Here is a 15364-nt window from a genome sequence, read left to right on the forward strand (position 1 = left end):
ATTCTCTTTCAAACAATTTTAAAATAATTTTAAGAAAATGTGATGTGATAATTGGATAAATTTTATTTCAACTCGCCTTTATTGTTTCGAATGATCGAACTTCTGAAATCAGAAGAATATCGATCGAGGTACGTTGTCCCTTAAATAAGTGTACATCGATTAGAAAGAACTCGTAAAGTGCGTTACGATGATGGCACTTTTGCGAAAGCGAGATAATTTTCGAGGTGAGAACAAAAAAGGCGATAAAATGTTTGATAACAAATATAAATATATGAATATTAGTAACGAAGAATTGCTTTTTCTTAATACTTTTTCGAAGACACGGAATAAATAATAATTATTTTTGAAAATAGATCTTGAAAAATAGATTCTGTCGCTTTCACAATCGTGTCGCCAATTGATAAACGGTGAGTTTCGCATTTCACTTAAATATCTTCAAGAATTAGTACCAAGAATTACGGATTTTGGTCTCGAGTTCGCCACCGTTACACGCTGGGCGACCAACTTTTAAGTACACTTTAATTCGATTAATATAATGTATACGTAAATCATCTTCGTATAGAATAACCATAAATATCTCGAAATTTGCATCAATTTCATCGTATACTACGACATTTGTAGACATTTTTACGTATCTGAGAATATTATTAGCTTTGAAAATTGCTCGAAGAGAAAAGCATATATCAGAGTACAGATATATTTGAGAACAATAATCTCGAAAGTTTCTTATTTTTCGCTAATAGACACTAAGAGTGGAAATTACGGATAATATCTCTTATCACGGTGTTTAAAATACTCTCTTCGATTTCATTTTTCGAGAGTATTTTCCACTAAGCATTAAGAATTGCATTAAGAAAATTATTGTTTGTCGATCCATTAGTGTCCATTAATGTCTACATAAATAACTTTCGAAAATAACTCTCGAGAATTTTACACTCAAACACATTCGTATCTTTACACGCAATTAAGTAGAAGAAATTAGAATCGTCTGCTTTGCGGCTTCGACTTCATCGTTTTCATGAAACAATAATCAATTCTTAATCAAGACTTTACATTTACGATCATTTTGATATACATATGTCAAGATGTACGATCGAGAACAGCGTATAAAAGAAATTTAAAGTTCGAGTAGCATCACATTTAGATTTTCGATTGAACACGCGATTTGCGTTCGAAAGACAAAGGAAATCGAGCGATATTTGTACTCGCGACTCTGTCGAAATGATTGTACAATACGTCGAAGAGAAAAGAAATTTGTCTTTCGATCAAAATCACACGAATTCAATATTCTCTCGGAGAATAGAATAATGAACAATTGAACGAAGTTATCACGAGATTGCACGACCTTATTTCTTTAATCATCAAATGATCCCAGTTCAATGATCAATTCGAATGAGATTGATTTAAAAATTATCTACTCTTGTGATCCATTCAATAACTGTATATAGAGTGTTCAAAAGTAGAAAGAAAATTTAAAGAATGAAAACCAAAGAAAGAACTATATTTGATATACAAAAATGTTGATATGACGAATATAATAAATAAGTTTCTATCCTCATTTTTGTATACCCACTTTCGTGTTTATCTCAGTCTCTTTAAATTCTATGGACTATAACAAATAATTAAAGACGCACACACATATACATATATCTCGTAGAAACTGGAATCACATCTGGGATCAATTGTCCGTGAGAAAAGCGAGGAAGCTTTCTGATCGATGAGCTCGCGTGGAACGAAGTACAAAGCAAACGAAACACAGTAATCTACAAAGTGAAATCGAAACAGAGTGAAATACGATAAGCTTGCATTCGGATTAGTATAACAAATGTATCTCCCTCGTTAAAGGAAAAGCCCCACTCCCAGATGTTCCATGGGTAAAAACGCATTGTCGAGATCTACAGCAGCAATTGTCCAAGAAAGACCGAGTACCGAGTCCACGAACCGCGTTCCAAATCCATCACCATCTCCTCGAATCGCTCTTCGTCGCGAAGAATCAACGTCGAAACGGAAAACTCGCTTCGAGATTTTCGTTACCGACAATCGGTACTATCGAGGTTATCTTCCAACGCGTTCGCCGATCGTCGCCAATTTTATCGATCGTCGACGGCACCGTTCAACGGGCCTGCGAACTTTGCGGAAGAGCCTTGTGCAGATCGAGGAACGCGAGGATAACGAAGACGAGGCAAGAACGCGACGACGTTTCGTGTAAAGTGCGTGGACGGGACAACAGAGTGTCGAAGACATCACAGAAGCGCGCGAATCTGAAGCTAGTGAGCCTTGTAGGTGTCTTTGTTTTGGTAGCCCTGCACGTAACCGGATTGGTCGGGTATATCCTTTCGGCCAGCGATACCTTTCCCCTTTCCACTTTCGTCGAATCGTTGCTTGTGCGATCCTGTGTACTTGCTCACGTCCGTGAGTCTGTCCACCGTGGAGGCCGCTTTTCCTGTCTGAAAATTAAATAATAAAGGTAATGAATAGGTAATGATAAATATGATTAATGATATTTGGTTGCTCCATGATTGAAAGGAAAGAATTTCATCGTATTCTATTCTTGATAATGGGAATATATTACTTTTGTTCCATCCTGTAGTAAAATCTAGATAGATACTCGTATGATATAAAATTGGTTGAGAAAAAAAACAGAGAGAAAGAATTTTAAATAATTCTAAAGAATTCCTAAAGAAATAATAGGAAAATTATAAAATATATATTCAATATTTGTAAAATGTTTTAGATTACAATTTGCATTTCTTAGAATGTTTTAGCAGTTTTTTTACAGAATGCACTTAGCATAGTTGAAAAACATTGACCTAATTAAGACGAAGGACGCACATATGTAGGCGAGAATTTAAAATTCATCGTTAGAAACGATATATCTATAGGTCAGGTCTACGTCATAAATCTTCAGTGTCGATAACGTGACAAGCAAGGACACGATATTCGATATACAAGCTATTTCTACTTTGGTTAGACTTATGAAATCGTGATAGAAACTTGTTGTCATCGATCACGTATGGTATAAACTCTGAACCTGACCCTGTCCCCTGTCTTTGCTTTGTCACCAAACACTGGAATCGACGATAAACTTTCGGATTAATATTTCAATTTACGATACTTACTCCACCAGCACCGGCTGAGACTCCAGGTGGTCCACAATTCGCCATTTTCTTCTTCATTTCCGCTGGATCGACCTTCTTACTTTTGGCCAATTCGTCCAAGAACGATTTGTACTGTTCAATACCTAATTTCATGGATCTAGAAACAAAATTACAATACCATTTTATTTTTAATACTAATAACAAATCAATCGTGCACAGCCATTTTTGATTTCCTTTCTATTTCACAATTATTTTTTTTTTTACACAAATTTCCGAAAATCAATATCCATCATTATAAATTCTATTTAATTTTTAAAATATCATATTGAACGTGTTAAATATAAAAAAAAACTCTCGTACTTGTGTTTCTTGAAGTAAATCCCAGTATCGGTAGTGGTGATCTTCCTTCCATCGATCACCTTCGCCTGTTTCATCCATTTATCGCTCTGACTCAGAGTGATCAGCTTCCCATCGCTTTTCGGATCGCCGAATTTCGAGAAAGCCTTGAAACTTTGCAAAAAGCTGCCAGACTGCGCGGCGCTTGGACTGCTAGGCGTCAATCTTCCTGTCTCGTTTTCTTCGATTTTCAAATTCGCTACGCATTCGGTCGCCTCCTTAGTGGCACCGTTCGTTTCCGCTTTGTCCTCCCCTTTCTTCTCCCCTTCCGCGTTATTTTTCTCCGTCTCGGCTTTCTCGTTCTTCTCTACCTTTGCGTCGTTTTTCTCAGTTTCGTTATCTGCCTTCTCGGCTTGCATGCTTGCGTCTGCAATATCACGCAACACAGATCAGAGAAATTTCGTTTCCCGACCGGATACGTGCGAACAAGTTGAAAAAGGCATCGCATGATGCAAAAATGGTTCTATCCAAGTGGGTCAAGTTTGTGCTTGCAAAAAAAAAAAAAAAAAAGTATCTTTTATGCTTCTGGATTTCACGCTATTGTACGCATCCAGGTAGACACGTTGACGATGCCGACGTTTTGAGGTCAAGCAACGCGAGCTATCGATTTAGCATAATTCCAGTAGGCGGTCTTTACAAATTGACATTTAAACGATGATTAGCGATCGAATAATATTTCTTCGTGTTGTTAAATCGATGCATATCATTACGCAAATTAACGTGGAATAAAATCTCCCCTATTTTGGTTAATAAGTTTTATGAGAATTCAATTAATCAATAACGACGAGTTTCGTATTTTGGAATAATCTTTTACCGATCTTGAGTAGCAGATAATATTTTTCAATTAAACTAATCGATAGCTGGACGATGAAATGGGACAGAATCGACTATTGGAAATAGTTTGGAACCTCTTCTATATCGGTCTTTTTGCTATGTGGACGGTATTGTGCCTCCTCCGTGTCATTATTGCCCGAATAAAGGATTCGAAGGTACAATAGAACGAATATACCTTTTATTTGAATTTCTACGTTCCAAGAGAGTGTACAGTCGATCAAACTATATTTCTTGTAGTTAACAAGCTTCGTTGTTGAAATAATAGGAATCGAGCTCGTCTAAGTCTTTGAAAAATTATACCTTTCGATACCTCGTTTCATTGCTAATCGAAATTTTACCACAAATCAAATCTATTTTATATCATCAAGTATCATGCGTTTATATATTGTCCATAATCTATAATGAAATCGATAATAAGTAAATGATTAATATATACTATAAAGGATTTTTTGTACGACGAAAAAGAAAAAATAGGTAAGAAGAGAGAACATTCAAATGCCTCTCTGAATTTATAACGTGTATGAGAAGGCAATATTAGCAAAACTAATAAAAACATGATTTATCAAGGACCCTGTTCACATATATTGGCGTGTTCGTAATACGTTTCACGACTCACACAGAGTCAATTTACAGAGAACAATATAACTCGTTCGATAACCTAATCGGGCCGATCGTTTGTTTTCCATTTAAGCAAGGGCAAGGACTACGTATTTCTCCATTGTTTGAATTCAATTTCACGCTCGTGCACGTGATCCACGAAACATTATCCAACGAAAGAGAGAGAGAGAGAAAAAGAGAGCAACCTGTTCAATAAATTTTCAACCAGTGTTATCTTACACGGGAGACGACATTGAGATTCCGTCAGAAGAGATCGCGAGTACACATTTGATCGATACACAAGAAATCTGATGAAACGCGATCGGCTTCGAAGCGATTTTCATCCTATCCTCATGGATCCTCTCTTCACCTCTCTTGAAACGTTGAAACGTTACGAACGGCGGAAGGCCGACACCAGGCTGTGGAGGTACGTTGTTATTTCATGACTATAAATAGAGATTACGATAGTCGGTGTTAGCGCAATTAGCAAGGAACAGGAAACGAGGAGACGATTAAGTAATAACGATGATCAGGTGTCGAACGGATAGATTCTGCGTACTTGCAATATGTAACTGACCTTTGATTCCGATGGATTTTCTTTCTTATTCATTATCAAAGATATTTTAATTTTTATATTTCTAAGTACTGCTCCGCGTCCAAGCTTGTTATTTTTCGTCGAAAGTGCAGAAATATTTCTGACGAGTAAATTTTCTATATATCTCTTTCAATGGAATATAATAAAAGAACACGTTCCGTTAGAATTTAGAATTTAGAAATGAAATCGTTTCGTTTCGTATATATGTATCTTTAAAAAAGATATTCGTAATAAATAAATAACAATTCATTTGATAACAATTTCACGTTATTTTACACAGATATCGATGTATCACTTCGTTAAAACACGCGTTTTCGTTCATTGGCGAAAGGAAGATCGTTGCCTCGAAGAGGTTGATTAATTAATCGAGAGATGATCCACCGTTTAATTAATTTTTCTTCGGGAAGGGAATCGATTCAAACCATCGACAAAACCATCGCGCACTTATTTCGAACAATACAATACCTATGGATATTAATACACGCTTCGAACTTACCGTGTCGATATTCAGAAGAATTCAATGGAACGATTTTAATTACGCGTGTAATGGCTTCGAATTATGATCGAATAATCACCATGTACCACGTTGCGATAATCACGGAATCGAACGATCTTCGACGATCAATGAAGCTTTATCTGCTCGAAAGCGATAACACGACCGATTTATTACGACGGCAGAGGAGAAAGACGGTGCCAAGACGACAGAAGGAAACTGCGGAGAGCGCTGGGTTTGTATACAAGTTGAAAAGCTGTTGAACGCCGGCTTTCAGCCAGGAATCTGTACACCGTAGGGCGCATGTGTTATATCGATCACCCCCGTAGAAACGAGTCACCCTCTCAATATATCTTTTGAAAATGCGTTTCACCCTCGGCTGCAGCCGAAATAAGCGCCGCGGGGATCCAATTCTGACAAGCGATACCAGGACTAACTGTTAAAATCAACGATCGCTTGATATTCGGGTCTAGGGTTTCAGGGTGTGTCCCTTTAGGTTAAATTAAAGATCGATAATGGAACTTTCTGGAAACTATGGAGCTATTTTAATTAGCGGCTTCGCTCAAAGTTAATTTAACCGTAATTTCGATAACCGATATTTTTCTCGTTATAAAAATTTTAAGTTCGAGATGCCGATGCAACACGTCACTCCATCAACACCAAGTAAAAATATTTTTCGATACAGGGGTTATATGGAAATAGAATTTTATCAAATTTACGGTAGTTTTCTCTCGAGAAATACGAATGGAAGGAGACGAAGATCGCGAATCTTGCGTATAATTTTCTTACGTGATTAGTTTCAATTTGGATTTTGCGTGTGACTGTATCGTTATATTTGATAACAGAGCGGGGTATCTCGTACGTACTGACTTTTTCTTTTTTATCTCCAACCAATGAACACGTTTCTACACGGCGTTTTCACTCGAGTTCCGGAAAAATTGCTCGACGCTTATTATCTCGTGCACGGGATATCTCTATCCACTTTTACATCCGATCATTACGTCAACGATATTACGACGAGCGTGGAAATAGCTCATTTCGTCATTCAAGTCAGGAAAACGGACTCTCAGTCTTGAATGAAATACGTGTCGGTATTAATAATAAGAGGAATATATTCACTCCCTTGGCAATTGTTTGACGATGAAAAAAAATTGACCGAAACAAAAATGAATTAATCATTGTTAATATTGATTATAAATATTACAATGTTTAACACTTGTGTTATCTTTGCTCGGAAATTGATCGATATATATATATCTTTTTTTTAATTGATGATGATAATATAGTAAGTTTGGTAATCACCTTTTAAAGAAAGAATTTAATTTTATCGCCACCCACTACTGTGCAGCCCCTTCAGAATACTCACGCACTAAAACAGTATTGATTCTCGAATAAAGTAGAGTCGAACACTATTCCTAGTGTATTTTTGACGCGTTCATCACCGTGATTCCAGCCTGGATGAGACTGAGAACGAAACTGAACCTCCTCCACTACTGCGGCCAGCATCATCCCCACCTACACCAGACAACACCTTCAGCTATGCTCGTTCTATCACCTACTTTCTTCTAAAAATCATTATTATTCTCTTTTAATTCGTTTCAATCGAACCTTTTCTTGCTTTGATCGATCCTTTCGTTAGATCTTTTTCTTTTTTTTTTTCTTTTTTCGTTTTTCGAGTATCTGATAACCAGTTTCCAATCTGTAAACTCGAGTGTTTATTTATATTAATGGATCACACGATACGGTTAACGATATCTAATTCGATAGTCATGACGACAAATATAGGAATTTTTTTTTTTATAAAAATAAATGTTAGATAATTTTTTTTAGGATATATAAGATATAGTTGAGTATTGATTGCATCGCTTTATTAAATTTTTATGAATGTTGAACACGAAATGAACGGTTTAATTATTAATCGATCTCTTCGATTAATTTTAATTCTATGATTGTTATTCCATAAATGTAAAATTAAAAATCTAGTGTTACATAAATCACAAACTGGTGGAAGCTTCTAAATCTTAAAAGCACTTTTATGTGTATACACGGAATCGACTTTCGAGAATATCCTTGACCTGATTCCCATCGACGCCAGAGAAGTTTAAAGTTGAATTTTCTATACCCAAGTGGTATAACTCAACGATATGTCATTCGAATAGTAAATCGTGTTGCTATCCTCATCATTCATCGAATTGCACGGAACCTATAGGTATACATGAATGTTTGATCGCGTAACGACAGATCGTTAAATTCTTTCACGTTGCGATCTAATATCAAAATTATAAATTATCCCTTATCCCTTATCAATTGAGAACGCAGATTAATTTATTGTCACTTATGAATAATCAAAGTGCACCGATAAAAAAAAACGAATTAATTAATTAATGTAATTTGTTTTTATTATGCTTTAATTTACCAAACGAGTTGCCAGGAAAATGATAAGAGAATCTTAAAAAAAAAAAAAATATGACACGTAAAACGTGTGTGGAGTGAAATTGGTGACAACGCGTATTCAGATGTAAATTTGATTTGTATTGAAAGACTTGTTGCATGATGCATATAAACGATGTCGCTTGTTGCTTCATCATAAACTGTTGACAATGAAATAAACAGGGATAAATTATGTAGGATGGAGATAATAAATATATCGATCCATAATAATGTGTAGAATGAAATTGTCTGTAAAATGAAAGATCAATGCCTTATATTTGAGTGAATAAATTGAAAAACATGCGTGCAAGATGATATTATAAATTTTTGATTTTTAAAAATGTACATATATGATATATTTAGATTTTTTCCATTAAAAATTGATTATTAATGATTTTTTAATCGCTAGAATGAATGTTTTCATTTTAATCGATTTGAATTTTTATTTAGCCTCAAAGATACACAATAAACAGAATAGATCTAACATATATTAAGTGGAAGAAGGACAAAAATAGTATAAAAATATTGAAATCAACGCCATCTCCAGAGTGCCGCAAATGAAACTTAGAAAGAAAGGATAGAAAATAATGGAAGAAAGATAGAGATAGGGAAAGAATTAACTATTAGTGCCATCTCTTGAATATCAAACATACATCTTTTAAACATAAGATAAAGTAGAAAAAGAATTTAGTATTAACGCCATCTTTTGAGTATATATATTTTAAAAGAAAAATATTTCTTTAAAGAGATTTCTTTGGCATTCGAAAGATGGCGCTGGTAGTCAATTCTTATCCATCCCTATCCTTTTCTCACTATTTTCTTTCCTCTTTCTTTGTTTCTTTTTATGTTTCATTTGCGGCACTCTGGAGATGGCGCTGATTTCACAATTTTTACTTTATGCTATCCTTTTTCCACTTTTTCCTCTCTTTGTTTATATTTTACTATAAAATTTATACATCTGAGATATATAAGAGATATCTTTGATTTATTGTATCTTTTTTACTTAACCTATTATCTAATCTACATCAAAAATTTTGATTTTCTATTCGATTTGACTTTTTTTATATCGTAAGTATATATATACATCGTATATATATTTATTTATATATATTTTTTTATTACATATATATTTTATTAATATTATATATTAATATTCTTATATGCATAAGGAATATATACACACGTGTTCGGTAATAATTAAATAAAATAAAAAAAAAACACTTTTAAATTGGATTTATCCTATCTTCTTCTTTATTAATAATAATATCGTTGTCATTTAATAAAATATAAAACTTTATTTTACTGCGTTATTTAATATATATATTTTTTTATAAATATTTTATAAAAAATATAAATATTTTTTGTGATAAAAGTATAATTTATAAAAATGATTTTATTTATTAATAATGTAACGTGTGTGAAAAATAAAATAATTTATAATATTAATTATAATTTCACATAATCATTTAATGTTATAAAAGATTAAAAATGTTAAAAAAATATTTTATATTAAATAACATTTCTTTTCATAATAAATTTTTTTTCTATGGGTAAAACTCCATTTCATTTAATTTCTATTAAATAAAGAATGAAATCTTTTTTATATTTTTATTTATGTGAAATTATAAATTAAATATTTACAGATTTAAAAGAATTAACTTTATATTTTTGCGTAATATGGAACAATGTGCAAAAAAACCAAAATTAGATAATATAAATATAAAAGAAGGAAAGGCAGAAATTCTGGTGAATGATACAAGTGTATTTTATAATCCTGTTCAAGAATTTAATAGAGATCTTAGTATAGCTGTATTAGCAACCTACATAAAAAATATAAATAAACAAGCGATAGAGACTAACGCAAAAAAAAAAGATGAAATCTGTATATTGGAAGCTTTATCTGCAACTGGTTTACGTAGTATTCGGTATGCCAAAGAAGTAATGGGTATAAAACAAATTATAGCAAATGATATTTCTGCAAAAGCAGTAGAAAGTATTAAAAAAAATATATATCACAATGCAGTTGAAAATCTTGTAAAACCAAGTCAAGAGGATGCAACATTACTTATGTATCAAAATAGAAAAACCAAATTTGATGCAATAGATTTAGATCCATACGGTTGTCCTACAACATTTTTGGATAGTGCAGTACAATGCGTATCAGATGGTGGATTACTCATGATTACAGCTACAGATATGGCTGTATTAGCTGGCAATTCTCCTGAAACTTGTTATCTTAAATATGGTGCTATCTCGTTAAGAACTAAAGCTTGTCATGAAATGGCATTAAGAATATTGTTACAAAATATTGCTTCACATGCTGCTCGTTATGGTAGATATATAATACCCATACTTTCTATAAGTGCTGATTTTTATATAAGAGTATTTGTCAAAGTGTTTTCCAGTCAAATTAAATGCAAAGAGAATGCTACAAAAATTGGAATGGTGTATCAATGTACAGGCTGTGAGACTATTACTACTCAACCATTATGTTATAAAAAGTCCTCGGGAGGCTATAAATTAACATCTTCACCTTATGTGGATCAATTTTGTAAAATTTGTAATTATAAACATCATGAAGGAGGACCTATATGGTTAGGTCCTTTACATGACCAACATTTTATATCTGATCTTCTATGTAATTTAAATGAAATGAAATTGGGAACATTGAAAAGGATAGAAGGAGTTTTAAATGTTATTCATGAAGAGCTAGATATTCCATTATATTATACTCTTAATCGTTTAATGTCTATAATCAGATGTATTACACCATCAACACTAATATTTCGATCTGCATTGTTAAATGCAGGATATAATGTATCATATTCACATGCGTGTAAAACATCTATAAAAACAGATGCTCCAAATGAAGTTATATGGGATATAGTACGTGCATGGGAAAAAAATAATCCCATAAAAAGAAATAAACTGTCAAATGATAGTCCTGCAATAAAAATATTAGATACACCAATAACTACAAATGTTTCATTTGATATACATCCTCTAGCCAATCCAGTATCCAGACAAAACAGGCTAACACGATTTCAACAAAATCCTACAGTTAATTGGGGACCTGGAACACGTTCAAAAACAAGAATAGATTTAGAAAATGGAGATGAAATTCCAAAAAAGATAAAAAATCAGAATAAAAATTCTAAAAAAGAGAAATTACAAGTAACAAATGATATGGAAAAAACGAAACCTTTATAAAATATTTTATTTCTATTTGTAAGTCTTTATTAAAAATACAAATGTATATAAATGTATCAATTAATAACTTCTCATAAATATAATAAAATTTAAATATAATTTATAATTTTTTTTATATTTTAAATATATATTTTATAATATATATATTTTAAATATTTTCTTAAAATATTTAAAAATATATAATTTAAAAATAATATGTTCATACAAAAAAAAATATAATATTTGAATATATATTTACAGCAAAAAAGGAAATTTTAATATTATATAATAATGTAAAATTGAAATATAATTGAACAACACCATACACAGTATTTAAATATAATCACGAAATGAATTATGAAAATATTTGAACACAAGATAAACAGCTTTTATCTCATTTTTGTATATCAGCATTATGATTAACATATTCAATTAACATTCAATTAAAATTATATACGTAATATTTTTTTAAATAATAATAACAATATTATTATAATATAATTCATAATTAATTTGTTATATTAATTATAATAATTAATCAATATCCAATCAAAAGTCAATTCTAAAACTTATAGAAATGATTTATTATATATGAAATAATATATTTGCAAGAATTGATTCTCAAAATAGTATTAAAAAATTATAACAAAATAATTTTATAATAGGGATATAAAAAAGTACTGAAAATTAATAACATAAATAAAAAAGAAAGATTAAATTTTGCAAAAAATTATATCATTAAAGACGTTATCTTTTGAGATACTATTATATTATCAAATAAATGAAAATTTATATTTTTCATTCATATATACTGTAATGTACTTATTTGAAAGAAAAAAATGAATATTAAAAATTTATATTTTTACATAAGAATTTAAATCGAAAAATAAAATTATTTTATTATAATATAAAAATATGTGAAAACTGACGAAAATTATATAATTTTAAATAAAAAAAAATGTAAGTATTATAGAATTAATTATATATTAATATAAGAATAAATTAAAATATTATAAAAATAATTAATAATAATTAACTATATATTATAATATTAATATTATATTAAAATATTTTTATAATATACTAATTATAATAAATTAGAAGTATTTTATATATATCATAATTTGATAATCTCAAAATATTTTCATGTTATCGATATTATATTAAATTTTTTGTTAATTCATTAATAACAACAATAAATATATAGAAAATGTTTTTCATGAAACTACGTATATTATCTTACAACTTATATTTTGTAAAATTTTATGAAGTTTTTTTCATAAATAATTATATTTTTGTAACATTTTTTTTATACATTCTTTTATAAATGGAAAATACATTGAATTGATTATATAAAAAGTTTCATTTGATAATAATATTAATAGTAGAAGCTGTAAAGTGGGGGAACATTTATATATCCATGTAACGTTCGTATCTGTATTTTAGAACAGTAACTATTGAATACTTTGACGCAACAGGATGGCGATACCAACTATTACATTGAATAACGGATATAAAGTTCCTGTATTAGGACTTGGTACTTGGCAATCTGCAGTAAGTATTTTGCTTAAAAATAATAAAATATATAATAATTTATTTTTAAAATTTACAAATATCATACATACATTTAAAATTTCTAATTAATTTTTAACTTTATATTTCTTTAAAATGATTTTTAAAAGATTTTCATCTAATATGGAATATAAAGATATTGTACGAATAAAAAAAAATAGAGCAAACGAATACTATTTATTATATTATTATTTAAACAATAATATTTTTTGTTATAATCATATAAAATTCTATTGTTTAAATATTTAAACTTGCTTACATGATGTTTTACTTTCCAAATATTCAATCGAATTTAAATTCGAATAAAACTTTTAAAATTTCCACATTTTTTTTGAAACAATAAAAAGTCTCTCATTAATTTTTACCTTTTATTGTACATATAATATAAACAATGTAATAAAAATAACATTTATATAATATATAATCTTTTATAAATTAATAGAAAAAAAAATTATCATATATTATATTATATTATTTTTCAAAAATTACATCATCAAATGATAGAAACAGGATTTATACATACGTACATATAATATTGAAAATATTATTCATTAATAAAAGATAAAAAATTCAATGATGTAATCTAAAATTATTTTATTAATATAAATTATCAGAAATTTAATAAATAATTTATTAATACTTTATTAATCGCTTTGTAATGCAAAATTGAATATTTATATTAAAAAAAAACTATACATTTTATATTTTATATTTTAAATAATCTATATATATTTTATATGTTTTATAATAGTAATAAATATGTAAATCTATTAAAAAATTTTTGAGGATAATCCAGGTGTCGTCGAACAAGCTGTACGAGATGCTATTGATGCCGGATACCGACATTTTGATTGTGCTTACATTTATAGAAATGAAAAGGAAGTAGGCAAAGCTCTACGTGATAAAATTGCGGAAGGTGTAGTAAAGAGAGAAGATCTATTTATCACAACAAAGGTAATTATAAAAAATAAATTGTGTTTTATAAATTTGATCATTAATATTTTTATATTTTCAGTTATGGAATACAACGCATAGAAAAGAACAAGTAATACCAGCATGCAAGACATCGCTTAAAAATTTTGGATTCGATTATGTTGATCTTTATCTTATCCATTGGCCCATGTCTTATGATGAAGTAAAGGTAAAAATGCACGAATTTATTATAATATTAATTATTATAATATTATTATTAATTAAAATTCATGATCTCAGGAGGAAGATGGTTTTTGGCCCAAAACTAAAGATCTGTATGAGAATGTGGATTATTGTGACACATGGCAAGGAATGGAAGAATGTGTAAAATTAGGATTAACGAAAAGCATAGGCCTTAGTAATTTTAATTCCCAACAGATCGATCGTATTTTATCAATTGCTCAAATCAAACCTGTCATGAATCAAATAGAATGCCATCCAAATTTAAATCAAAAAAAGCTTCGAGATTTTTGCAAACAACGTGATATAGTTATTACGGCTTACAGTCCACTTGGTTCCCCTAAACGTAATTGGGCGAAACCTACTGATCCACAAGTAGCAATCGAAGCATCAGAAATTCTCGAGATTAGCAAAAAATATGAAAAAACGCCAGCACAAGTTGTTTTGCGATATTTGGTATAAATATATCATAGTTTTTAAAAATATAGTAATAAATATAAAATGAACAATTCAATTGAAATATTTAATTTAAATGATTATTATTATTATATTCATTATAGATCGATATTGGTACTATTCCTATTCCGAAATCTAGTTCAAAAGAGCGTATTAAACAAAATATCGACATTTTTGACTTCAAACTATTGCCACAAGAAATTGCAACCATTGATAAACTTGACTGCGGACTTCGTATTTGTCCTGCTAAAGAGTAAATAACAAATAAGATATATATTTCTTCATTTTTATTTTTGTATTATAATTATATTGTATGATATTTTCTTTTTTTTTTTTAGATGTGCAGATCACAAGGATTATCCCTTTAATATAGAATTTTAAAAAATTTATCAAAAACAATTTTCTCTTTTTGCATTTTTCGAAAATATTATTCATACAAATATTATTCATGCGTACTATTACTAATATATTATAATGTTATTCACATTCATTTGTAATTGTCTTTAATTTTAATAAAATATTCTAAACATACTGATTAAAAAACGACAAACA

General features: G+C 29.8%; 3 protein-coding genes across 14 annotated transcripts; 2 read left to right on the top strand and 1 right to left on the bottom strand.

Moving 5' to 3' along the window:
- Positions 1-40: 40 nt before the first annotated feature.
- Positions 41-8016, bottom strand: LOC107996300 (tubulin polymerization-promoting protein homolog). Of its 7 annotated transcripts, XM_062085742.1 has the most exons (5): positions 7622-8016; positions 7380-7528; positions 3459-3861; positions 3120-3255; positions 41-2447 (listed from the first exon to the last, which is right to left on the bottom strand). In XM_062085742.1, the coding sequence occupies exons 3-5, from the start codon at positions 3851-3853 to the stop codon at positions 2268-2270; spliced, it is 711 nt and encodes a 236-aa protein (XP_061941726.1). In that variant the 5' UTR covers positions 3854-3861; positions 7380-7528; positions 7622-8016; the 3' UTR covers positions 41-2267. The 7 variants fall into 7 exon arrangements, with proteins under 7 accessions (XP_061941726.1, XP_016909758.1, XP_016909757.1 ...); XM_017054269.3 differs by lacking the exon at positions 7622-8016 and having other exon boundaries at positions 7380-7537; XM_017054268.3 differs by lacking the exon at positions 7622-8016 and having other exon boundaries at positions 7316-7523.
- LOC107996296 (aldo-keto reductase family 1 member B1) lies at positions 2147-15355 on the top strand. 5 transcript variants are annotated; one of them, XM_017054264.3, is made up of 7 exons: positions 2147-2467; positions 13079-13186; positions 13991-14158; positions 14220-14345; positions 14417-14812; positions 14917-15065; positions 15151-15355. In XM_017054264.3, the coding sequence occupies exons 2-7, from the start codon at positions 13112-13114 to the stop codon at positions 15191-15193; spliced, it is 957 nt and encodes a 318-aa protein (XP_016909753.1). In that variant the 5' UTR covers positions 2147-2467; positions 13079-13111; the 3' UTR covers positions 15194-15355. The 5 variants fall into 5 exon arrangements, with proteins under 5 accessions (XP_016909753.1, XP_028521790.1, XP_028521788.1 ...); XM_028665989.2 differs by lacking the exon at positions 2147-2467 and adding an exon at positions 5334-5352; XM_028665987.2 differs by lacking the exon at positions 2147-2467 and adding an exon at positions 9398-9511.
- On the top strand, positions 9294-11756 carry LOC107996260 (tRNA (guanine(26)-N(2))-dimethyltransferase). Of its 2 annotated transcripts, XM_062085733.1 has the most exons (3): positions 9386-9511; positions 9925-9993; positions 10087-11756. In XM_062085733.1, exons 2-3 carry the CDS (start codon positions 9932-9934, stop codon positions 11651-11653), a joined length of 1629 nt encoding a protein of 542 aa, XP_061941717.1. In that variant the 5' UTR covers positions 9386-9511; positions 9925-9931; the 3' UTR covers positions 11654-11756. The 2 variants fall into 2 exon arrangements, with proteins under 2 accessions (XP_016909712.1, XP_061941717.1); XM_017054223.3 differs by lacking the exon at positions 9925-9993 and having other exon boundaries at positions 9294-9511.
- Positions 15356-15364: the final 9 nt, after the last annotated feature.

This window comes from Apis cerana, linkage group LG15 (genome assembly GCF_029169275.1).
Source record: "Apis cerana isolate GH-2021 linkage group LG15, AcerK_1.0, whole genome shotgun sequence".
Lineage (NCBI taxonomy): Eukaryota > Metazoa > Arthropoda > Insecta > Hymenoptera > Apidae > Apis > Apis cerana.

Excerpts from the sequence above, each read along its gene's own strand:
- LOC107996296 (XM_017054264.3), top strand. The coding sequence starts at position 13,112 with ATGGCGATACCAACTATTACATTGAATAACGGATATAAAGTTCCTGTA. Across the intron at positions 13,187-13,990 it reads TTGGTACTTGGCAATCTGCA|GATAATCCAGGTGTCGTCGA; the intron begins GTAAGTATTTTG and ends AAAATTTTTGAG. Across the intron at positions 14,159-14,219 it reads ATCTATTTATCACAACAAAG|TTATGGAATACAACGCATAG; the intron begins GTAATTATAAAA and ends TTATATTTTCAG.
- LOC107996260 (XM_062085733.1), top strand. The coding sequence starts at position 9,932 with ATGTTAAAAAAATATTTTATATTAAATAACATTTCTTTTCATAATAAA. Across the intron at positions 9,994-10,086 it reads AATAAATTTTTTTTCTATGG|ATTTAAAAGAATTAACTTTA; the intron begins GTAAAACTCCAT and ends AAATATTTACAG.
- LOC107996300 (XM_062085742.1), bottom strand. The coding sequence starts at position 3,853 with ATGCAAGCCGAGAAGGCAGATAACGAAACTGAGAAAAACGACGCAAAG. Across the intron at positions 3,256-3,458 it reads ATTTACTTCAAGAAACACAA|ATCCATGAAATTAGGTATTG; the intron begins GTACGAGAGTTT and ends TTTTGTTTCTAG. Across the intron at positions 2,448-3,119 it reads TCTCAGCCGGTGCTGGTGGA|ACAGGAAAAGCGGCCTCCAC; the intron begins GTAAGTATCGTA and ends TTTAATTTTCAG.